At 42.7% G+C, this 26,005-nt stretch overlaps 1 protein-coding gene across 1 annotated transcript in view; it reads right to left on the bottom strand.

Moving 5' to 3' along the window:
* Positions 1–26,005, bottom strand: part of NEBL (nebulette) — a 673,305-nt gene that overhangs the window by 434,196 nt on the left and 213,104 nt on the right. The window contains exon 4 of the mRNA XM_029588730.1: positions 17,381–17,488. Coding sequence (XP_029444590.1) covers positions 17,381–17,488 — 108 coding nt within the window. The remainder of the gene's footprint in view (positions 1–17,380; positions 17,489–26,005) is intronic.

Raw genomic sequence — 26,005 nt, 5'->3', positions numbered from 1 at the left:
TAACTGAACCAATTAACCTGTTAAAGGGTTCTAAGAGAGTGCATAGCTCGCAGTGTCTGACTCTATGTCATTGCTATGTACAAAACAGAACTTTGACATGCAAATTATATTACAGGAATATAGTTGCAATAAAGCAATGAGTTTCACATTCCAGCGCACTTTACTGAATCCTTTTCATACAATTAATAGTTTGCACTTTCACACAGTGGATGAAAGTGATCTATAAGAAATTCCTTAGCAACTAGAAAAGTGACATGTGATGCTGCAACCATTTTATTTTGGGGTTTTTTCATCTTGAGATTAAAAGTAAAATTCCATGACCATCCTGGGCTTTCCAAAGAGACCTCATCTTTGAAAACTGGTGTATTTTCTTTATTTTTTTTTTTTAACTTATGTAAAGTGGTTATGAAAGAGTAACTTGAAAACCCTTAGGACCAGATTTACCCTGAGTGTTTTTGGATGCTCTGAGGGCAAATATATTGATATATTCAAGTCTTGCCATATAAGAACTGTTATAAAAGAGGATACTCGGTTGGTCAAAATGAAATTCATGGCTTGAAAAACATATCTAGGATGCAGGAGACATCATCATAGATAGCCTATTAACACTATTCGCTCCACCCACATATTGACCATAAAAGCTTAAGAGTAGATTTTAAAAAGGCCACGCGCGTAAAATCCGGCCTTTACACGCATGGCCGGGCCTTGCGTGCACCAAGCCTATTTTCAAAAAGGCCCGGCCACGCGCGTAAAGGCCGGTACGCGCATAAGTGCAGGCCTTCCTGAAAGGGGCAGGCCGGGGGGTGTTTTCTAGGTGGGGTAAAGAAAAAGAAACCTAGCATTTAGGAGGTGAGGAGGAGAGAGGAAGGGTTGGGATGGTGAGGTAGGTGGGTATGGAAGTTCCCTCCCAGTCCGCTCCTTAATTGGAGCGGACTGGGAGGGAACTGGGGAAGGCCGCGATGCATCGCTGCACAAATTTTGCTGAACTGTATCCCCGCTTGCACGCCGCCCTCAATTTTATAACATGCGCACACCGGCGCACACATGTTATAAAATCACGCATCCATGTGCGCGCGCCGGGTAGCGTGCACACATGGATGAGCGCTTGTATTTTTTAAAAATCTACCCCTTATTCACCCACACACACCCACATACCTTTTAGTGCCCTCCTGGAGCACACAGATAGGTAGTAAGTCTAATTACTTCTAGAATATCTCCAGAAAGCTCCTTGCCATAATTGTGTAGGCCCCATTATAGTCAAAATGCAATTTTAAGCATTTTTTTCTTCTTCATCTCAAATAAAAAAATAGAAAATCTCTCTTTATATTGTGATTCAGTGTGCTCAGTTTCAAGATTCTCCCTCATTATAAGAACAAGCTGCCTCCATCAATTGAACGTGTGGATATTTGTACAGACTCCACAAGAAAAGTCTTTTAAAATGACTTAATATTCCACCTGATGAAGCCTTTGTGGGGTGAAACAGAGGTCTTTGCTGGGGTCATTACAGAGTAGGGATGTGAATCATTTTTTGACGATTTAAAACAATCGTCATATATATTTTAAATCGTCAAAAATAGTTAGAGCCGAGATACAATAGCAATTCCCCCGATTTATCGTCAAAAAATCGTAAATCGGGGGACGGGGAGGGCGGGAAAACCAGCACACCAAAACAACCCTAAAACCCACCCCGACCCTTTAAAACAAATCCCCCACCCTCCCGAACCCCCCCAAAATGTTTTAAATTACATGGGGTCCAGTGGGGGGGTCCCGGCGCGGGAGGGGGGGAGAGCGGGAAAACCGGCACACCAAAACAACCCTAAAACCCACCCCGACCCTTTCAAACAAATCCCCCACCCTCCCGAACCCCCTCAAAATGTTTTAAATTACCTGGGGTCCAGTGGGGGGGTCCCGGCGCGATCTCCCGCTCTCAGGCCACGGCTACGTTAATAGAAATGGCGCCGGTGGCCCTTTGCCCTTACCATATGACAGGGCAAAGGTAGCACCGGCGCCATTTTGGTTCCTGTCACCCGATGTCACGAGTGCAGGAGATCGCTCCTGGACCCCTGCTGGACCCCCAGGGACTTTTGGCCAGCTTGGGGGGGGCCTCCTGACCCCCACAAGCCTTGCCAAAAGTCCAGCGGGGGTCCGGGAGCGACCTCCTGCACGCGGGCCGTATTGCCAATATTCAAAATGGCGCCGGCGCTACTTTTGCCCTCACTGACATAGTGAGCTACTTTTGCCCTCACTGACATAGTGAGGGCAAAAGTAGCGCCGGCGCCATTTTGACTTTTGCCCTCACTATGTCGACATAGTGAGGGCAAAAGTAGCGCCGGCGCCATTTTGAATATTGGCAATACGGCCCGCGTGCAGGAGGTCGCTCCCGGACCCCCGCTGGACTTTTGGCAAGTCTTGTGGGGGTCAGGAGGCCCCCCCAAGCTGGCCAAAAGTCCCTGGGGGTCCAGCGGGGGTCCGGGAGCGATCTCCTGCACTCGTGACATCGGGTGACAGGAACCAAAATGGCGCCGGCGCTACCTTTGCCCTGTCATATGGTAAGGGCAAAGGGCCACCGGCGCCATTTCTATTAACGTAGCCGTGGCCCGAGAGCGGGAGATCGCGCCGGGACCCCCCCACTGGACCCCAGGTAATTTAAAACATTTTGGGGGGGTTCGGAAGGATGGGGGATTTGTTTGAAAGGGTCGGGGTGGGTTTTAGGGTTGTTTTGGTGTGCCGGTTTTCCCGCCCTCCCCGATTTATGATTTTTAACGATTTAAAAAAAAAAACAAACCATGACGATCAGATTTCCCTCCCCCCCCAGCCAAAATCGATCGTTAAGACGATCGATCACACGATTCACATCCCTATTACAGAGCGCAGAGGTGTTTTTTGAAAAAAGAAAGGGATGAGGTCACTACTTGCATAGGGGTAGATTTTCAAAGGGATAAGCGCGAAAGATACGCGCGTAACCCCCAAAAACCTACCCCTGCGCGCGCCGAGCCTATTTTGCATAGGCTTGGCTGCATGCGCGAGCCCCTGTGGAACTATGCTGGGATTCCAAATGCCTGAAAACCCTCTTCTGAGGTCTGGATACTCGCTTGAAAGACGAGCTGGCCGCTCGTGAGACACCTGAGTCGCTGGATGAATTAGTGACTTTGGCTACTAGAATTGACCACCGGCTTCGTGATAAGGTGAAAGAGCTCATGCCTACCACCAGACTGGTTCAGAAGGAGGTTCATGCTAAACCTGCACTCAAGATAGTCCCAGCAATATCAGTCGCCAGTGGAGAAGAACCGATGCAACTTGGTCGCAGTCACCTGACTTCAAAAGAGAGAAGACTTCGGAAGAGGCATGGCCTGTGTATGTACTGTGGACAGACTGGTCACGATGTCCCAACATGCCAATTCTTCCGGGAAATGGACGGGCCTAAGTACTGCAGGAGGACTGTTCTTAGGCCTTACCACGACCAGGGGTCGGGAGGGTGGGGGAAGCTAAGGGAGCTGTTTTGAAGTGTCGGGGTGGGTTTTTTGTTTATCGGCTCGGGCGCAGCCGATAAAAAAGAACCCGATCGGGCCGCACGAAAAAAAGTTCACATCTCTAAGTCTAAACAATCATGAAAGGAATTTAACAAGTTAATGTAAATAAGTTATTTACTCTCTCAGATAATAGAAGGACCAGGGGACATGCCATGAAGTTAGCAAGTAGCTTATTTAAAACAAATCGAAGAAAATTCTTTTTCACTCTGCGCGTAGCTAAGCTCTGGAATTCATTGCCAGAGGATGTGGTTACAGCAGTTTAAGACCGAATTTTAAATCGATTACGCACGTGGCTGGGCCTTGTGCGCACTGCGCGAATTTTCAAAGGGGCCCAGCTATGCGCGTAACCCCCATTATGCACAGAAGTGCCAGGCCCAGAGAAAGGGATGGGGAGGGGCAGGGCGGGGCTGGAGGCAGCCAGTACAGTGGCCATTTGCTGCTATGCCGGGGAAGTGCACACCAGCAGGCTTCTGGCACGCGCAAGTTGTTACTGCTCCTGAAGGAAACAAAAGGTAAAATAAAAAATTGGAGGTTAGCTAGGACAGGGATAGGGGGTGGGAATGAGAGGGGGAAGAGGGTGGAAGGTCAGTTAGGTGGGCTAGGAGAGTCCCGATCTTGTCGCTGCGCATACTTTTGTAAAATTAGGCCCCCTGCGCGCACCACCTGTACATGGATTTTATAAGATGCGCGCGTCGGCACACACATGTTATAAAATTGGCAGGTCCGTGTGCGTGCGCCGGGAAGCACGCGCAGATGGACACGGCACGCACCTTTAAAATCTACCCCTTGGTGTAACTGGGTTTAGAAAAGGTTTGGATAAGTTCCTAGAGGAAAAATCGATAAACTGCTCTTACGGTAATTAATAAGCAATAGTAGCTTGTGATCTATCTAATGTTTGGGTACTTGCCAGGTACTTGTGACTTGGATTGGCCACTCTTAGAAACAGGATACTGGGCTTGATAGACCCTTGGTTTGACCCAGTATGGCATATCTTATGTTCACATGAGTATATGCTATTTTATAAGCATCAAGAATATTTATTTATTTATGCATACAAATTTGTTTCCTGCACTCTAAATATATATAGCCTGAGGTGGCTCACAATATAAAAACATACATAATTTAAAACATAGAAAATCAAACAGTCAACTATATGGGTGAAAGTCCATTGCTTGAGACATAGAAAACTCAAGTAAAGGCCACTGAAAAAAGAAGGTTGTCAATGCTTTTTTTTAAATGTTTGGAGCAAGAGGTAGCTCACAAGGTCTCTGGAATGGAGTTCCAAAGGCTACAGAGAAGGCTTGTTTTCTGGTAATATCTGGGGTGGGGGTGGGGGGGGGAGAGGGAAGAGAGAGGGGTCACCACGTGATTGGCTGAGGTGGGGAATTGAAAAGGATGGCTGGCTACCAGGGGCGCCTCTTTTACCTCGGCTCGCTGCCCAGCTAGAAACCCGCCCTACCCTCCCTCTCGGCTCGTAAGTTAGGTAGGTCTAATTAGAAAACCGTCACAGCCCATGGTGCTGCGGCGTGGTGACCAGCGATTTAACAGGGCCCCCTCCTAAGTTAAAACCTCCCATTCACGCTATTTGACTAGAGGGCAGCTGCCTGCCTGCAGAGGAGAGCAAGGTGGAGGGGGACCAGGAACGTTGCAGGGCCAGCGTCCTGTTTGATTGAGATCCGGACCCCTGGCGCTTCAGCGGCAGCCAGGGGAGAGGAAAGGGGCTCAGCAGGAGCAGCACTCAACCTAGGTCAAGTGACTTCTACGGTCAGGACCTCGGTAGGCCAGTGACCTCGGCAACGCTTTGGCTTCTACGGCCGGGTTTATCTTGGTTGGTTTATATGTTTGGGTGCTGGTCACCAGGGGATATGCTATAGTAATGTTAGATGTGTTAGTGTATAATTATACTGTTTGAATGTTGCTCGATTACTGTGAAGCTGTCCAATAATAAAACATCAATCTGTTCTGACCGGTGTGGTAGTGATTTATTTCAAGACACGGGGGCGGCACGGACCATGCAAAGGGGAGTGGGGACAGCTTTAATAGGGGGGAAAGGGGTGATGAAGGCCTACCCCCCCTGCCCATTTTGAGAGTTTTGCACATACGTTTATGTACATGAAGCCCTTGCAAATTTATAAGGAGCAATTTATGTGCATAAACCTGTGTTTTATATATATGTGTTTGAAAATTATCCATATATATATAACCTGTAAATAAACTCATCTACAGTTCTGTAGTCTGTGAAATTCATAATTGTGCAAAATATTATACCTAGCAGTAAATCTCCACTGTATTGAGCAAGATATTCCCTGAAGCAGTTTGAATATCTTCTCTGCAATGTGAGGGAAAAATACCACATGTGGTGAACTAAGGCCATCATTTCTCTGAGATATATTAGGTAGCACAACATAACATTGAAAATGGAGTGAATTTTCAAAGGAATTAAGCACATAAATGTAGCAGTTTTCAAAAGCCCATTTATACACGAAAAGTGCATTTATACACATAAAACCCAGTTTTACGCATGAAATCCTTTTGAAAATTACCTTCTTGTATATGTACATTATTTTCTGAAGGCCGCTGTGGCACTTTAAAGAGGATCCATAAGTTTATTTTGTTCAAAAACACACTTTACTGGAAGTTGTTTTTATCATTACCCTGTCTTCAGATTTAGAATTGTTAAGAACATAAAAACATAAGAAATTGCCGTGCTGGGTCAGACCAAGGGTCCATCAAGCCCAACATCCTGTTTCCAAAAGAGGCCAAACCAGGCTATAAGTACCTGGCAAGTATTCAAACACTAAGAAGATGCCATGCTACTGATGCCAGAAATAGCAATGGCTATTCCCTAAGTCAACTTGATTAATAGTAGGTAATGGACTTCTCCAAGAACTTATCCAATCCTTTTTAAACCCAGCTACACTGACTGCACTAACCAAATCCTCTGGCAACAAATTCCAGAACTTAATTGTGTGTTGAGTGAAAAAGAATTTTCTCCGATTAGTCTTAAATGTGCTACTTGCTAACTTCATGGAATGCCCCTTGGTCCTTCTATTATCCAAAAGTGTAAATAACCGATTCACATCTACTCGTTCAAGACCTCTCATGATTTTAAAGACCTCTATCATATCCCTCCTCAGCCGTCTCTTCTCCAAGCTGAACAGTCCTAACCTCTTTAGTCTTTCCTCAAAGGGGAGATGTTCCATCCCCTTTATCATTTTGCTCGCCCTTCTCTGTACCTTCTCCAGTGCAACTATATCTTTTTTGAGATGTGGTGACCAGAACTGTACACAGTACTCAAGGTGCAGTTTCACCATGGAGCAATACCAAGGTACTGTGACATTTTCTGTTTTAGTCAACATTCCCTTCCTAATAATTCCTAATACTCTGTTTGTTTTTTTGACTGCTGCAGCACACTAAGCCGATGATTTCAATATATTATCCACTATGATGCCTAGATCTTTTCCATTTGCATTTTCATGAACGTCAGAAATGTAAAAAAACAGTCACTTGCAGGCTACAGTTTTTGCTTTAGTTACCCACTAGTCATTAACAAAAAAGGACCAAACAATATAACATAGTAGCAACAAACATTTCTCCTCCACTAAAATAGCAGGCAAGAGCGAAAGCAAGCATTTACTTGAAAAAGCAAGAAAAGATTATTATTAGGTATTGGGTGAACATACATAGAAGACGCCTACATACTCGCCTCATAGGTATTAAGAATAAAATGTGTTCCCAATCTAAGCCTTGCGTTTCTGTATATGGCTCATATGTTATGCTACTGCTATCACTTATGATGCTGTGTGGATTCTCACTTCTGTCATTTTTTATAATTGATTGCAACACTAGTAGTACAGTATGTACTTGGCTGTTCATGCTGCTGTCTATGTTCTACTGTTTTGCTTTTGCTTTCATACAATTCCTTTGCTCCATTAACATTAAGCATCTGCAAGTCTTCAAGCAGTGAGCTGTGTGGGCTTTGACCAGGGTTGAAGTGCTTTTTGTTAACATCTTTATTCCCTGTCAGTTTTCCCTGCAATCTGTGCAAGTACATTTCTGGAGTGCAATTTATCTTTATACAGGCACTTACGGAGACCAAATACGCTCCAGCTCCAGATAGAGAATTATTGCTTCAATTCCTACAAATGGCCTGTCGATTGGTCAATGCTACTTTTTCTGAAGAAAGGCTGTCACACAACATATCTACAGTTACCTCTCTGAAACTTTCAGCCACTATTTCTACTGACTGTATGTCATCTACATCTTTCCATTATGATGAAAAATATGTAACCTACATTTTTGAAAGATCTAGCAAAAACAGAACTAGTAAAACTGAGTCTGCACATTAATTCTTCCTCATCAGGACTTGTTTTTCATATTGGGTAATGCAAAGACAGGAGAGCATGTGTGATATTAGGGGCAGTAGCAGCCAGCACTAAAAGCTGAAGCCTTCCATTGATTCACAGACTAGAGCACATGCTAAGGCAGTGCAAGCATCCCCATATTATCTTACCAGTGTGCCTCAGTCCTGATCTGGAGGAACAGCTTCTTGGGGTAAAAAGGTAGTTCATTTTTCTATCAGATTCATTATTCCTGAAATTGTTCATTATGGTACCATTTAGCATTATCTTACAACTAATTTAGCAACAGACTCAGCAGAGAGCACCAACTCATTATGAGAGCAATTTTCAAAGGCATTTCCATGGGTAGAAAGTATTTTATCAATACAAAAAAAGAGGATGTATCTAATCTTTTTTAATTCTTTTTATAAAGTATTAATTAATTACCCTCATAAACCAATTAATAGGAACATACACCATCAGTAATAGTGCAAATAGGATTTAATCCATCGCCTCTCGCCACGCAATGTGCTGCAGGCAAATTCAGCGATTAGTCAAGCACTAGATCTATAATCATTTGGTGCAGTTCCTTATTTACTCAAAAAAATGTTTTTAATATTTTCTAATTAATTTTAAAAAAACACTATCCTATTTTTATTTTACCCCAAAACCCAAAATTGTTTAATAATTCCTAAGATCAATGCAATTGATTTACCACTATCCCTCTAACCATTAGAGGGCTTTACCTGCCTACAGGGTAGATGATTTTCAGGCAGACAATTTGCATGGGTAAAATACTTTCTAATCACCAAACAGAAGCTTTATATCCTCACCAACCAATTCAATCAATACAAAAAAAGAGGATGTATCTAATCTTTTTTAATTCTTTTTATAAAGTATTAATTAATTACCCTCATAAACCAATTAATAGGAACATACACCATCAGTAATAGTGCAAATAGGATTTAATCCATCGCCTCTCGCCACGCAATGGGCCGCAGGCAAATTCAGCGATTAGTCAAGCACTAGATCTATAATCATTTGGTGCAGTTCCTTATTTACTCAAAAAAAAAATTTTTAATATGTTCTAATCAATTTTAAAAAAACACTATCCTATTTTTATTTTACCCCAAAACCCAAAATTGTTTAATAATTAATTAATTAAATTATTAATTCAATTATTAATTCAATTATTCAATTATTAATTCATTATTATTCAATTATTCAATTAATTCAATTAATTCAATTAATTCACTTATTAATTCAATTATTAATTAATTAATAATTCTTAAGATCAACGCAATTGATTTACCACTATCCCTCTGAGGGATAGTGGTAAATCAATTGCGTTGATCTTAAATAGTGCAAATAGGATTTAATCCATCGCGTAGCGATGGATTAAATCCTATTTGCACTATTACTGATGGTGTATGTTCCTATTAATTGGTTTATGAGGGTAATTAATTAATACTTTATAAAAAGAATTAAAAAAGATTAGATACATCCTCTTTTTTTGTATTGATTGAATTGGTTGGTGAGGATATAAAGCTTCTGTTTGGTGATTAGAAAGTATTTTACCCATGCAAATTGTCTGCCTGAAAATCGTCTACCCTGTAGGCAGGTAAAGCACAGACATAGCTCCAGATGTGCACTTTTGCCCGCCTTGTAGTGGAGGTGTTCCCAGGGTGGAGATAGATGAGGGGAGAAAACTGCATGTATAGTTTTCGATTTTCAAAACTATGCATGTAGCTTTGGCTGAAAAAAAGTGGTACTTTTCCCTGGGGCAATTTTCAAAGAAAAAGTACAGGCATACTTTTAAACTGGTGCATTGATTGCAAGTAAAAAGTACTTGCAGACTTTGCAGTAATGTGGGAAGTTTGAAAATTGCCCCTAATCTATAGCCTATGTAATAGTTGTAGAGACACCCCCCCCCACACACACACACACACACATATCTCCATTAGATGTCCCTAGCTCAGGCTTTGAGTAGGGAGATAGGAGGAAGCATACCATGCCTGACCAGCATCTCCTCCCAGGATGCTGAGAGTGGTGTCTGCCACCTGCATAACTGCAGGAGGGTTTAGAGAGTGCTGTGGCATTTTTAGTTAAGTTTTGATGAATAAGAATGTTCAGGTTCCTGGAGTTCCTCAGGCTCCCACTCTAGACCCCACAGTCAGATACCTGGTTGAAGGGGAGGAGCACATCCCTAATCAATACCCAACCGGTCTGGCAAGGGTTGCTCAGTGTTGCATGAGCAATTGTTTTAGAGCATAATTTTTGGTCTGGGGAGAATCCCTTTCCTGGCTCTGAGAAGATTTTGTTCCCCTTGCCTGGAGGAGGTCAGAGAGGATGAGGAGGAGAAGACCTGTGATTTCCATCCTACAACACGTGGAGGGACACTAGTGACTCACCACAAGAGAAGTAGTCCTGCTTTTATGTGAAAAGATTTTTTGTTGAGAAGAAGTTCTGCCCACCGTTCCTGCCCAGGAGAGGGAACTGAAAAATTCATCTGACTGCTGCATTTTGGGACTTTCAAAATGAAAGATCCGTTTCTTCAACATCTGAGAGGAGAGCAGGGACAGGAAGAGGAATTCAGTTGGAGATTCCCGTCCGAGTCTCTACCCAGGAAGCGAAAGGACTGAAGTGATTGGGAGAGCTTCTGTGATCTCAGGTATTTTTTCTTCATTTTGGGAAGGGACACCCTGCTTAGAGTGCCAGCCACCATAAGGGACACTTTCACAGAGAAAGAGGAATGTGACTGGGATAAAGACTGCACTGGACTTGAGAACATGTATTGGTGCCAAATGGTAACCACTGAGGATTTTCTACAGTAAAGTTTGTTTTTTGGAACACCCCACCAGAGTGTCCAGCGTGGTTATTGATCCAGAGACAATGCATCAATTCAACAAACTGTGAGTACACTTGAATGAGAAAGAGAAGTATTCCTCCCCTCCCTCCCCCACCCACCTTGGGCCCTAGAGTTTCAGCCTACCCCCTTTTGGAGAATACAATCCCCCATGGATAAATGACCTTGTGATTCTGTACAGGGACTTAGCCCTGGGACTGAGTGTGCATATTTCAGTATGAACCCTGAAGTAGGGGTTCCATAGTTTTCACAGGAGGGATGGATGAAATAGTTCACACAAAATCTGAAACCCACTCAGAATCACATTTTCTGACAGAGCTGAACCTGGACAGACTATAGGTGAAGATTTGATGACCTTTGGACCTAGGTTGATACCCCTTTGAAAATCTGCCCCTATGTGAAGAGCTAAGTTAGCACAAAGTGCAATAACTTTTTCATACTTTGTGATAAGTGCCAGACCTGTTGTATTTCCTGCATACAACCACTGGGGGGACCATGTTTAATGGAGATAGAGAGAGGGGGGGGGTTACGCACGTATCTTACATGCATACCCCTTTGAAAATCTGCCCCTATGTGAAGATTTTCAAAGGGGTACACATGAAAGATACATGCGTAACCCCCGAAAAGCTGCCCCTTCCACCCCCTGCACATGCCGAGTCTATGTTGCATAGGCTCAGCAGCACGCACAAGCCTCGGGACGCGTGTAAGTCCCGGGGCTTTCCTGGGGGGGGCGTGTCACGGCCGGCACGTCATCAGGGAGTGTTCCGGGGGGTGGGGCCACAGGTGTGGTTCTGGTCCGGGGGCATGGACGCAGCCTCCGGACCGGAACATGGTGCGCGCAAGTTACGCCTGCCTTGGGCAGGCGTAACTTTTGAAATAAAGGTGGGGAGTGGGAATTAGGGCCGGGGGGGGGGTGCGGGTTAGGAAAGGGAAGGTGGGGGGCGCCGGAAAAATTTCAGAGCGGCCTCGGAGGGAATCGGAGGCAGGCTGCGCGGCTCGGCGCGCGCAGGCTGCCGATTTTGCGCAGCCTTGTGCGCGCCGACCCCGGATTTTAAAAGATACGCGTGGCTACGCGCATATATTTTAAAATCCGGTGTACTTTTGCTTGCGCTGGTTGCGCGAACAAAAGTACGCGCGCGCGTACTTTTTAAAAATCTGCCCCATAGCTTTTAGCACAAATTGCAATACACTGTCTATTAGCATAAAACATGCCCCTTTTGCTATCGCATGCGATACTTATCGCATTTTGATAAATCCAGGCCTTGGTTATTTAGACGAGCACTGGGAGAGGAAGCAATATAAAGCATTTTAAAAAATGTAAACTTTTTTTAGAGCTGTTATTCAAAGAGAAAGTGAGGCTTTTATGTTAATTGTCTTTTTTTTAACTTTTATGGTAGATATTACTTGTTTTTTAAAATTATCTGTATTTATATTTTAGTTGTTTTATTTTAAATGGTGTTCTAGTTTTTATGTTTTGTATGATCTTATTTATATTGATGCTGTAAACCGTTATGATTGTTATCAGAATATCGCTATAAATACATACAAATAAATAAATAAAGCCTAGTGATAGAGTAAAGCGAGGATAATAGCTGACATTATGTTTACCGAAAAATGCAACATACTTGCCTACTGTATGAGGAGAGGTTTTCTTTAGCCTGATGTCATGCAAGCTGACCTTCTCCATTCCAGCAAGCTCTATTTTCAGTCAGGCAATTTTGTATCTATGTTGTTACTACAAAAAAAAATTATATATATATATATATATATCGATCATTACAGAAGCTTGAACTGCAGTGAGCGTATTTATCAAGCATGTCTGTCTTTACAATCATCTTTCTTTAATCACTGCATTTATTCTCCCTATGCTGTAGTTATAGGATAAGCATATATTTTATGTCCTCAAAACTTAAAACTTACACTCTGAAAATTTAGATATTTGACATTTTAATGCAATAAAAACATATTAAAGATGACATCTTAATCCCTCTCTATGAAGAAGGCTCACTCAAACCTAATTTTGTGTTCAGAAAAATAATCTCCCAGCTAAACTGTTGCAGTACTTATTCTCTTTCTGTATTAGATAACAGTTTCATGGCAGAAGTATTCATGATTAATAGTTTAACAGTTTATTTTATTACATGCTTTGAAGTAACTCTCTAAGCATGTTAACAATGTTAAAATAAAACATCTGCCAGTCAACCACAAGGCATACAACATAAATTTAAAACACATAATAATATATCATTAAACTGAATAACAGAGTACAGGCTAAAATCTGCCAACATAATTATATCCAAATTATATGAACAAAATAAAATACCAAAACAGACACAATTAAGATAATCACAGAATAACCCAAAAGCATTAGATCTTCCAAACACCAACAGCTTTTATCCTAAAGTACCTGACTACATGCCACAAGCCAGTTTGAAAGGTTAGGGCTAGAATACCTGACTGTATGCCGAAAACCTGAATGAATGACTCATGACTAAAGATTTTATACAGAAAAATACTTGTATATACTGTATTTTGAACACATGGGAACAGACACAAAAAAAAGTTGAATTAGCAAAAGCTTGAAATGTGTTAGCATTAGCACCAATCATAGAAGCTGGTGTTACTGGTCCATTCATCCTGGCTACTGTCCCTTGATACATCTTTCACATACATTACATACGTAATTCAATCATTTAAAAAAAAAAAAAAAATCTATCTAAAGCGGGGAGTATACATCACAATTATTTACCACATGCTTGGATCTAAACTGGATGAACAGCAGTTAGGCTAAACTCTCTATTTTAGATAGATTTATTTTTAAAGATGACTGAATTATGAATATATATGAAAGATACATGAACGGACAGTAGCCAGGACTGAAATCTTGCCAAATGGTGCCACTGCTGCTAAGTTTCAGACTTGAGCTAATTCAACCCCTTTTTGTATCTGAAGAATTTATAGGAATTTAAAATTAAGAATAACTATTCTCATCATAATTAAATTTGTTATGTCTTTCTTGTGACCCACAAAATTGGTCAATGTCAATGTGAAAGATACATACAAAGATGCTGAAATAGCACAAGTTTGAAATTTGTAACAGCACCAATCATCCAGGCTTCAACCCTAGTGAAAATGAAAAATGCTTTAACTCTTACCTTCAGACAGCATAAAACCATGAGAGTCTTCAAATTATGAGTTTTACATTGTGAAGTGCAAGTGTCAAATGGTGAAAATATTCTTCTGCTGGTTCAGCAGTGATCATCGTGATCCCTTAAGATGTGAAGTAGGACTGGAGGATTAGCACTAGAACAAGAAGTCACATCATGACAGCATAATTTCCGTTGCCAAATAAATCTGCAAGTCCTGTTCAATCCCACAGGCCATATTTTTGGGTTCCTTTGGTTATGGTTACTTACTCAGGTTCGTGCTCCAAAAAGCAAGAAGAAAGTAAATGTCTTACTTAGTGATTTAGAGACATTTACTAGGCATTTTTATGGTATGAAGAAAAACTCCAGATCCATTCACTACACAAAACTGAAAAGTAAAGGCAGAAAATAGTCAAACAGAAGTCTCATCTAGTTTCAAAAGGTTTGCTGAATTTTTTCTTTGCCCTTCACAAGAACTCCAAGAGTACGTTTTCAACCCATTCGAAACAGGCTTCTAGAGCTCCAGTTTTGCTGAGAACCTTTTATTATTATACACAAATGATATATCTCGAGCAGGTCAAATATGGTTCCATTTTTTGGAGCAGAGACTGACGCCTGACAGAAATAAAGCCATGGAATGGTTCTTCTTTGCTTCATCATGCAAAATATTTAAAATCTCAGGTGCCAGAACATACACATTTAAACACCGATGCAGATTTCATTGGAAGATTATCATAATTAGCATTCAAAATGCCCCCTTCATGCCTTGAGATTTGTCGATTCTCAGGAGGCTTGTCATGAAAAATAATATACTGTCATGCATACAACAAACACCATAAATAACATAGGTGTGAACTGGGAAGAATTAGTTGACTTAAATAAATGTAATCTTTGTGGTGTAAAATTAATAAAACCTTGGAAAAACCTTGTTTTTTTCACAATGAAATTGTTGCTGCCTATTATAGGGGTGATTCTATATCTGCCCACTTTGTTGCAAAGTCTGTGTTTTTTGGGGTTTTTTTTTTACCTGCAGGCTTTACACCAGTTTTACTGCCAAACTGACCTGCGTGCAATTTACATCTGGCCACAAATTCACTTCTTCCCACTGCAGGTAGAAGTATGAGCGTACAGGCCCTACGTTTGTACTTTGAGCCACACGTCACGCAGGCGATTTTTAAAAAGCCCATTTTCTGCCATCATCCTCTAAGTTACAGTGTGACAATTAGAAGCATATATTCAGGGTTTTGAAAATTCCTCCAGAACTTACTTCCCAGAGACAAAAGGCTGTTTTGCCCATGGAAATGGCTTTGAATATTGCCCTCTATATATGCTAAGCCTATGCCAGCAGGACTTAAATTTAACATGCATTTTTAGCACGTGAAATTTACAGCTTGCTCCAGGTCTGTAGGTAGATGCTCACACACCAACCCTGTGAGCTAGCAGTTAACCAAGGTTCCCACCGTGCTTGGCATCTTTCATGAAAAGAACCCCTCTCCCCTCAAATGTCTCAACTCCTTCCTGAAGAAGGGTTCATACTCCAGAGCAGTGGTTCTCAACCTTTTTTTTGGCAGTTCTCACATGCGTGACTCATTGCTCATTACAATCTACAGTGGAAATTTTAAAAAAAAAAAAAAGGTCCCGTATTACTTTTATTGTAAAGAATGACACAAGGGAAAAATAAGAGTACTCTCTCTGAACATAAATTATATAAATTGTAAACCTCCCATACTAGAACAGCACCAACTTCCAGCCCTCAAACAGTAACCACCTCACCTAAGAAAAGGCAACACTGAAAATATTACACCAGGCCTTAAAACTCTAATTCTTATTTTAGGAAATTTGGAACCAGCCAGGCTGCTATGGAGCCCTACCCAGAAACTACACACCGCCAGAATACCTCACCTCAGTCACACGTGCAGACCCTCACCTAACAAAGAATAAAGAAACTTGCAGACAAAAACTGAACTGGAAACCGCAACAAGCCAGGGAGACTGTATGCAGTGTAACAAAGGAAAAAGAGAAATCACCAGTCCTTATAAAATAAAGCAAGAAATATAAAATCAATAGCAGTAAAATCACACTAATAAAAAGAACAGATTATTTCCAAACAGCAAACACTAAAAATAAGGATTAAAAAAATGCTCTGTTCTCCAGATTGTTGTGAATTAATAGGAAGAAGTGGGGTTGTTTGCAAATGTTTCCTCTCTCTCAGTCACAGACATGCTCACTCTCTCACTTACATAGGCTCTCAATCACACAATTACACACATGCGCGCTCTCTTTTACACACAGGCTCTTAATCACACATACTTATGCTTTCACTTACACATACAGGTTCTCAATCAAATTTACATACATACTCTTAATCACACACTTACAATCATGCTGTCACACACACACGCGCGCATGTGCACACACCCACACACGCTCACTCACTCACTCCCTCCTCACCGAACTAGTGGTAGCAACAGCCTCCTCCTCTTACAGCCCTTGTCGAGAAAGGAGTCCCATCAGTGGCGGGGGCTGACGTTGCTCCTCATTTTGCTCTGGGCCGACGCCGCTCTTCTTCAGGCCGGCGCTGCTGATCTTCTTCGGGCCAACTCTGCAGAGACTTTACCTAACAGGGTCTCTTCTTCCCGCGCGCGTGTGGCCGCTGCATTTCACTTCCTCTTCCGGGCCACGGGGGCGGGAATAAAAGACCGTGCTGCGAGTGCCACTGACTCCAGCTCTCCTGCCGCGTTCCGCCCAGGCTGTAAGCCCAGGTGGAGGAAGAGTTCCATTTCGCTGGAGCAGGAGGAGCAGCTGGGCCAGCAGGGGACCGGAAAGTGTGGCGACACACTGCAACACACCGGTTGAGAACTGCTGCTCTAGAGTATTCCTCCCATTCCCCCCAAGAAGGCAGGCTCATACGCCCTCTAACTCCATCTGACTCCTTTATCCGTAGTCCAGCAGGAGAAGGAATGTGACTTACCTCACACCTCTGCTTCACTGCCACCCTCCTCCAAAAATAGCATCTTCGAACCTTCGCGCTTTGACAACACATTTTTTTCATGGGATCCAGGGTTTGAGGCCATCTTCAGCAGATGGTGCCAGAGAAGCCAGGGGGATCGAGGGAGGGTGAGGGCAGGAGATGCAACTGAAAGGTCAGGCATTCGTTACATGCCAGTTAGTGCCAGGGAACATTTTTTAAAACATGTTTATGTAGAGCAGGCACCAAAGCCTGATGTCCCTACCACACATGCCAAAAAAAGCATGCTAAGAACGGATGATGCAGTTTTGGTGCACTTTTAAGTTCAGAGGCTCAAAAGGTACAATCAAAGTGCTATGAACCTAATAAAGAATCAGACCATTCAGAACCGACACATGGGATCAGTCAGACTGCATGTGCCCACACAGTTTTTCTTTTCTTCACACACTCAAAAGATTTCATCCCAACAGCCACAAACCTGCATGTCGCTACAATCTGCTTCACAAACGCTCCCAAAGGTTGCCACCTACGTTACTGATCTGTTCCTGAGTCTTTTTCAGTCTTTGTAATTCAGGGGTGTCAGTCACGATGCTAAACCCTCTTCCTTTGCTTTCTTCAAAATCTTTTTTATATTTCACCTGTGTAAGAAAAAATTTGTAAACAAATTTAATTATTTTTATTTTTATTTTTTGTATGTTATTTATACATCAGACAAATGCAAAAACAGTATAACTAAGGCACTGTACCACCGTGGAAGACAAATGTCACTACAACTGACATTCCAGAAGATAAAGAGCATAGGACGTCTGCAAGAAATACTTGATATGACTCAACCTCAAGAATTTTTTTCTAGATCAGCTACTGCATAGATAGTGGCAATACAAGCTTTCCCACAGAGAAGAAACAGAATATCTCAAGCTGTTTCTGTCGGGAACAAGGATTGGAGGATAGCTCACTCTACTCTGTTCATTCAGTCTGCAATCTCTCAGAACAGTCTGCCAACAAAGATATCATGCTTTACTAACACGGGCATCTATCCTGAAAGCACTTGCTCGTGTCATATATGTCAAATTAAATACTCTGGAGACCATGATATCTTTTAGCAGACCAACTAAAAGAAAGTATAGAAAGCTAATGCAAGTGTACATTAGCTTTTGGGGCCTCATAAGTACCTTCTTCAGAGGCTTTTGCAGCAGTTTCAGGATAGGTGGACTGAATAAACTCCACCCCACCATTACAAAAAAATACATTTTTGCCACCAATAGAAGGTACGTCTCAGAGGAGGTGTCCCTCCAGCACACTGGGGCCAACGATGGTTACCTAGTGCCACCCAGGAATGCAGTCTGGTGAGGAAGGGTCAAAGAGGGCAATAAAAAAAAGGGAAAAAGCCAACAAAGTCGAAGGTGGTTAATTATTTAAAAAGATCAAAATGTATTAATCTAGTTATATCCAACACTGTAGAGAATTCAAAGCTTCTTGTAGTGTTTCATGAGTCCACCATGATTTCAATCAACAACAGTACTTTTATACATTTTATTCCCATTTTTTCCTGTCTAGCCTTTTTTACAGAATCATTTCTGTTCCGGTGTTATGTGTAACCCCCTGATGGGGTACATGAAATGGTGGATGGAATTTCCCCATTGTTTAAGGATCATCCCTTTCAAATGTTTTTTGGCAGATTCTAAAGCCTGGTCCTGCAGATGGTGAAGTGGAACTTAAAAGCTACAGTGGGAATAGAGGATGTCTCCATTCTCTTCTTATACTGACTGGAAAAGGAGGATAACAATCAACTCCTCTCCTAAACTCTGAGCCATGCTTCACCTCTGTGCTCCTAAAAGGGAGGGTAATTTTAAAACAAGTGCGCAGGCACCCATATACGCGCATATGGGCGCGTGAGCACGCAAACGCTGGGATTTTAAATCATGCGCGCAGTTGCATGCGTATGATTTAAAATACCCCTATTGCATGTATGTGTGTTCCTAATTTTAACACGAAGAAGAAGAGCAGACTTGTTCTGCTCTTCTTCTTCGTGTGTCGATAATTGTTGGAGAGCAGCCTTTCTCCTATATACCACTATTCCTAATTTTAAGCCATTTACTCGAGCAAATGTAATTAGCGTTATCCTCTTAGGACTCTGTCAGCTTTAACGCGTGCAGGTCAGCGGATTTTAAAACATGCTCCCATGAAGGACATTCCCAGTTTCAACAATTAGTCCATCACTTTGCCCCAGTCTAACGCAAAGTCATCCAGAAGCCTCTGGTTCTTCATCCTCCACTCCCTCCAGTTGACCCGGACCTCTCACCCTGTTGTATGCAGATTTCCACATGATCAGAAGCAGCAGTAAATAAATGCGACTAACAAGCCACCGGGCACTGCGGCTGCCAAATTTAAAATTTGGCACAATTGTTAGCTCCATTCTGGAATGCCCATGCCCCTCGCATTCCTCGCCCCTTTTCATCCCCCTTTCTGTTACCTTGTGCACATGCATACACATGCATAATTAGTAGAGATGTGCAGTCGTTTATCACGAATTAGGCAATTACAACGAAATTGCCTAATTCGTAGTAGTTTGGGGGCCCCAAAACCCAAAAAGGATTTTCCCCGAACTTCGGGGAAATTTCGTTTTTCGGGTTTGCATGGGGAGAGGGGCACATTTTTTTTTTAAATTAAAAACCACCCCAAACATTTAGATTAACTATAATACAACCACCCCCCCCCCCCCATCCCGATCCCTAACCAAGACTTACGAACATCACTGGTGGTCCAGCGGGGTCCCGGGTGCCATTTGTTCCTCCGTGCCCATGTGCGCCATTGCCAGCCTTGCTCAAAATGGTGCCGAATAGCCTCTGAACTACTATGTCACAGGGGCTACCGGTGCCATTGGTCAGCCCCTGTCACATGGTAGGAGAACCGACCAATCGTGCCGAAAGCCCCTGTGACATAGTAGTTCAGAGGCTATTCGGCACCATTTTGAGCAAGGCTGGCAATGGCGCACATGGGCACGGAGGAACAAATGGCACCCGGGACCCCGCTGGACCACCAGGGATGTTCGTAAGTCTTGGGGAGAGATCGGGATGGTGGGGGGAGTTTGTATGTATGAACGAAAATGATTTTAAATGCTTGGGGTGGGGGTTTTTTAAGCTTTGTTTTTTGGCCCGGTTTCGGGTTTCCTCGTTTCGTTTTTCAAAAAAACTAAATGAAAAAACCCAAATTTTACCACGAAGTATCCGAGTCAAAAAAACGACCCGGTAGAAAAAAACGAAGCACATCTCTAATAATTAGTGGCTTTTAAAATCTGCGTAGTTCACATGTGGCCCACATATATGCGTATTAGGGTCTTTTAGCATGAGTAGCGCTATTAAATTCAGAACTCGAAACATTTAACTTTATTTTTCTGGATGTACGAGCCAGCAACTATATACAAGGATGTGAAGCAGGTTACATTGTTGATAACTGAATACATGAGAAATTCATGGCTTTGCAAACAGTCAGAATCATATAAAATCCCAGTTTGTGCAAAAAAAGTGCGCACCCAGACTTCTGCACCGTTCCCACAGGGTTCCAAGGCTCTAAATCAGCCATTCAGAAGAGCTTTCAGGATAGAGCTGTCACAGTCTCTGCAGCTATAATCGTATAGCCTGTAATCATGCATATTCTGTCTTTCCTAACTGCCTAAGGGTTTATTATGGTTTTCCGAGAATTGCAAATGGAACTTTCCTTCAGCTTTGATTTATTGGGGATACTTTGGGGTCCGTGCATCTGTTACTCCTGGGCAGGCACACCAGAATGTCTTTTTAGTTGAGGAGTCCCAAGCAAATCAACCAAGCTCTGCCCCCATCTCTGTCCCCAGCGCCCACTGCCAATCTCTTATTTACCTTTACAAATAATCTCATTCTTTCTCCAAACATTCTTTGCATATGTCATAGCAGGTGGCATCCGACAGTGCGTTAACTGCAGGCAGAAGAGAGGCGGCTCAGCTGGAAGCAGGCAAAGGACATCTGGTTACGGGAGGTGGAGGGGAGGGTTGGAGGAACAGGGAGGTCGGGAATATGGAAGATTGCAGCAGGCTTTTCCACCTACAACTCAGAGTCGTAGCCAGGCCATTTGGCACTTATGGCCAAGTGAAAAAATGCACCCTCACCCTGAACACAACATAAAACACCATGAGCTGTGAGATTCTGTTAAATGAAGGGCTTTAATTTTCATTTTGACCCAGCAGATTCCTCCTGCTCCTTCAGGCTTCCAGCTCAATCAGAATCAGCTCAGGGACCCTGGTGCCATAAGCCTTCAATTCAAAAACTGAACTGGAAAACATCAAGAAGCCAGACTCTGCACGCCATGCAACCCAAGAAAAAGAGAAACAGAAATGCATTTCCTCCTGCATTGTGCAAAATAAAAGACATCAAGAGCTGTCCATTCCCAAAGTTGGCACAGTCCATTCAATAAACTGAATATAAAATGCTTTTTTTCTACCCTTGCTGACTGGACTTTTATTTTTCTAATCACTTTGGTCCTCATCTCTTTATACCGCTTTCCTCTTCTTGGTCTCATAACTCCTTTACAGGGTCTCCTGTTCATTTTCTGTTTCAGCTCTCTCCTCCTGTCTTCTTCAGTTCCTCTCCTACATCTGTCTAATAGTTTCTGTTTGCCTTTTCTCCTTTTTCTTCATTCTCTTTGTCTCTGCCTCTATCCACTCACCCCCTCTTCTCTCCCTCCAGTTCTCTGTGCCAATCCTACACCTCCCCAACTCTCCCCTTTATTGCTCCCTCTCAGTTCTCCATCTCCCTCTCATTGAGTTGCTCCTTTTACCTCCAGCTGTCTTGCCCTCCCTTGTCCTTCCCCTCCACAGCTTCATCCTTTCTTGTTCTCTTGAAAACCCCTCATCCCCAAATCCTCCTTCCCCCTCTCTCATCTTCCACAGTCATTTTCCATACTTTCCATCCTTCCCTAGGGCCAGAGTATGGGTATTAGGCACCCTAGGCAAACCTTGCAGACGTGCACCTCCCCCTCCCCACCCACCATACACACAATTAAAAATTATGTATTTATAATAGATGTTACATGAAAAAGGACTTTCTGAGGTAAAAATATCAGTTAGAGCATGTATATTGTATTTATTACCACTGCTTTAGTGCCAACTAGAAAACCCCGCAAAAAAAGTAAAAAAAAAAAAAAAAGACCTTTGGTAATGTGTGCTGGGAATGCCATGAGTAAACTGAATTACAATTACAAATTAGTAAACCTCCCATACCAAAATAACACCAACTGCCAGCACTCAAACAGTAACAACCCTACCTATGAAAAGGCAACACTGCAAATATTACACCAGGCCCTAACACACCAATGCACATCCTATTAGGGAAACAGAACAAGCCAGGCTATTATAGAATCCTACACAGAAACTGCACACTAGCAGACTACCTCACCTCATTCACACATGCAGAACATAAAGACTCTCAAAAAATACAGAATAAAGAGACCATAAAGTATAAAGAGAAAACATGCAGAGAAAAACTGAACTGGAAACCACAAGCCAGACTCTGTATGCAGTCCTCTTAAAACATCAAATAAAATAAAAAATGTAAATCATCAATTATAATAGTACAACCATACTAAAAACAAATAGTTCAAGACAGCATCATATAATACTTTTCCAAATGGCATTAAAATATTTGAAAGCAGCAGACACACTAAGTAACTCCCAATAATTAAAACTAATAAGGATTTTTAAAATCCCCCACTTTCTGTACCTGGAAACATTTGATTTCCAGATGCTCTGAGATTGTCATGGATTAGCAGGGAGAGGGGAGGGGATTGTGACATACAAACTTTCTCCCTTTGCTCACTAACATACACACGATCATTTGCACTCACATGCTCAATCATAAACATACAAGCTCGCTTGCTCTTACGTGCTCATACACACAACCATTTGTACACTCTCTCACATGCTTAATCATACACACACACATGCTCATTTGCTTTCTCTCACATGCACAATCACACACTCATTCTTTCTCCTCTCTCACATGCAAAATCATACACAAATGCTCATTCACTCTTCTCTTACCTGCACCATCATACAGAAATTCTTATTCACTCTCTTCTTTCACATGCACAGTCACACACACACTCGTTTGCTCTGTCTTACATGCTCAATCATACATACATGCTCGTTCGCTCTCTTACATGCTCATACACACATCTGCTTGCTCACTCTCTCACCTGCTTAATCATATGCAGAAACGCTCATTTGCTCTCTGTCTCACATGCACAATCACATGCTCATTCGCTCTCTGTCTCACATGCACAATCACATGCTCATTCGCTCTCTGTCTCACATGCACAATCACATGCTCATTCGCTCTCTGTCTCACATGCACAATCACATGCTCATTCGCTCTCTGTCTCACATGCACAATCATACATAAATGCTCATTCATTCTCTTATCTCTCACATACACAATCACACACACACACACTCATTTGCTCTGCCTCTCACACATGCTCAATCACACACACGCAGGCACACACGTTTTTGCTCTCTCTCTCTTACACACATGCTGAAACACACATACATACACGCACGTTCATGCTCTCTCTTTCTCTCCATGGCCTGCGCTTCGCCTGCCTGCCCATGGAGGAACTGGGACACTTTAGAGACCTACCCGTTTCTATGAGGACGGTAACCTGTGCCTCTCCGTGCCCGAAAGCAGCACTTTGCACTGTACAGCCAGAGCCCACTGCCGCCTCCCCCTTCCCCTCCTGTCACTGCTCATGGAGTTGCACGGAGCCCATGGTGAGCGCTCCCCGTCAGTTTGCAAAAGTTTATTTTTCTCCGGCTTGTGCCCGGGACAGGCAGAAAGTCGGGAGTCCGGCCATCTCTTCTCCTGATTGCCAATGAAGGGTGGGGGGTTCTTTTTTAAGCATTCGCTATCCCTAAATGCTGGGTGGTGGAGGCAGCCAACGCGGCTCCACGTGCCACGCTCTTCCTGATTTCTAGGAGTGGGAGGCAGATTCTGCTGTTTGCAGCTCCATGGCCGCGTTTCTGACTGCCGGGATGGCGTGGGAGACTGATGCTTCTGTTTTTAGCCCCGCGGGTCACTCTCTGCTCTTGACTGCAAAATCAGATAGAGGGGGGAGTGCAGTAGCATTGGTGATGTTTTTGCCCAATTTGGCCCGCTGTCCCCCAAGGACAGCTCTGAGGGTAAGTGGGTCACCAGCATCAGGTGCAGTAGCTTTTCTCCTGGCACACAGCTGACCTTGAGGACCCACAGCAGTATTGGACGATGTGGAGGTGTGGCGGATCCTCCGGTAATTTATGAGAGAAATGGCGCCTCTGGTTGATGGTGCCTACGGCCTTGGCTATATCGGCCATAGGCTAGCTATGGCTCTGCTACAACTCACCATACAAAAACACCTCTCATGGATCCTTCTTCTGAACAATCTCACTGAAATTTGTCATTAATACTAACACCTTGGCACATAGTTACCAAATATCCATCAGACCTGTCGAATAGAAAAGTCCTGCAAACATTGCCACATTGCAGCATGCCCAAGAATACTAAAACACCTGCTATTGGGTGATGCAGACTGGAAAACAGAACAAAATGAACTGCTACAGCTCCCTCACAGAAGCCACATGCTAGCAAAATAACTCATCTTGGTCACACAGAAGAAAATAGGATAATGCATAAGCGCTGGCAAATTAAATTTAAGACATTGATTAGACAGGCTAAGAGAGAATTTGAAAAGAAGTTGGTCATAGAGCCAAAAACTCACAGTAAAAACTTTTAAAAATATATCCGAAGCAGAAAGCCTGTGAGGGAGTCAGTTGGACCGTTAGATGCTCCAGGGGTTAAAGGGGCACTTAGAGAAGATAAGGCCATCGCGGAAAGATTAAACGATTTCTTTGCTTTGGTGTTTACTGAAGAGGATGTTGGGGAGATACCTGTACTGGAGAAGGTTTTCATGGGTAATGATTCAGATGGACTGAACCAAATCATGATGAACTAAAAGATGTGGTAGGCCTGAACCGGATGGTATACACCCCAGAGTTCTGAAGGAACTCAAAAATGGAATTTCAGAGCTATTAGTTAAAATTTGTAACCTATCATTAAAATCAACCATTGTGCCTGAAGACTGGAGGGTGGCTAATGTGATCCCAATATTTAAAAAGGGCTCCAGGGGCAATCTGGGAAACTACAGACCAGTTAGCCTGACTTCAGTGCCAGGAAAAATAGTGGAAAGTCTTCTAAATATCAAAATCACAGAACATATAGAAAGACATGGTTTAATGGAACAAAGTCAGCATGGCTTCACCCAAGGCAAGTCTTGCCTCACAAATCTGCTTCACTTTTTTGAAGGAGTTAATAAACATGTAGATAAAGGTAAACCGGTAGATGTAGTGTATTTGGATTTTCAGAAGGCATTTGACAAAGTTCCTCATGAGAGGCTTCTAGGAAAAGTAAAAAGTCATGGGATAGGTAGCGATGTCCTTTCATGGATTACAAACTAGCTAAAAGACAGGAAACAGAGTGTAGGATTAAATGGACAATTTTCTCAGTGAAAGGGAATGGGCAGTGGAGTGCCTCAGGGATCTGTATTGGGACCCGTACTTTTCAATATATTTATAAATGATCTGGAAAGAAATACGACGAGTGAGATAATCAAATTTGCAGATGATACAAAATTATTCAGAGTAGTTAAATCACAAACGGATAGTGATAAATTGCAGGAAGACCTTGTGAGACTGGAAAATTGGGCATCCAAATGGCAGATGAAATTTAATGTGGATAAGTGCAAGGTGATGCATATAGGGAAAAATAACCCATGCCATAGTTACACAATGTTAGGTTCCATATTAGGAGCTACCACCCAAGAAAGAGATCTAGGCGTCATAATGGATAACACATTGAAATCGTTGGTTCAGTGTACTGTGGTAGTCAAAAAAGCAAACAGAATGTTAGGAATTGTTGGGAATGGTGAATAAAACGGAAAATGTCATAATGCCTCTGTATTGAATACTGTGTACAATTCTGGTCGCCGCATCTCAAAAAAGATATAGTTGCGATGGAGAAGGTACAGAGAAGGGCGACCAAAATGATAAAGGGAATGGAACAGCTCCCCTATGAGGAAAAACTAAAGAGGTTAGG

This window comes from Rhinatrema bivittatum, chromosome 2 (assembly GCF_901001135.1).
Source record: "Rhinatrema bivittatum chromosome 2, aRhiBiv1.1, whole genome shotgun sequence".
Classification (NCBI taxonomy): Eukaryota; Metazoa; Chordata; class Amphibia; order Gymnophiona; family Rhinatrematidae; genus Rhinatrema; species Rhinatrema bivittatum.
The sequence above is the reverse complement of the archived record's forward strand: the minus strand, read 5'-3'. Positions and strand labels throughout refer to the sequence as shown.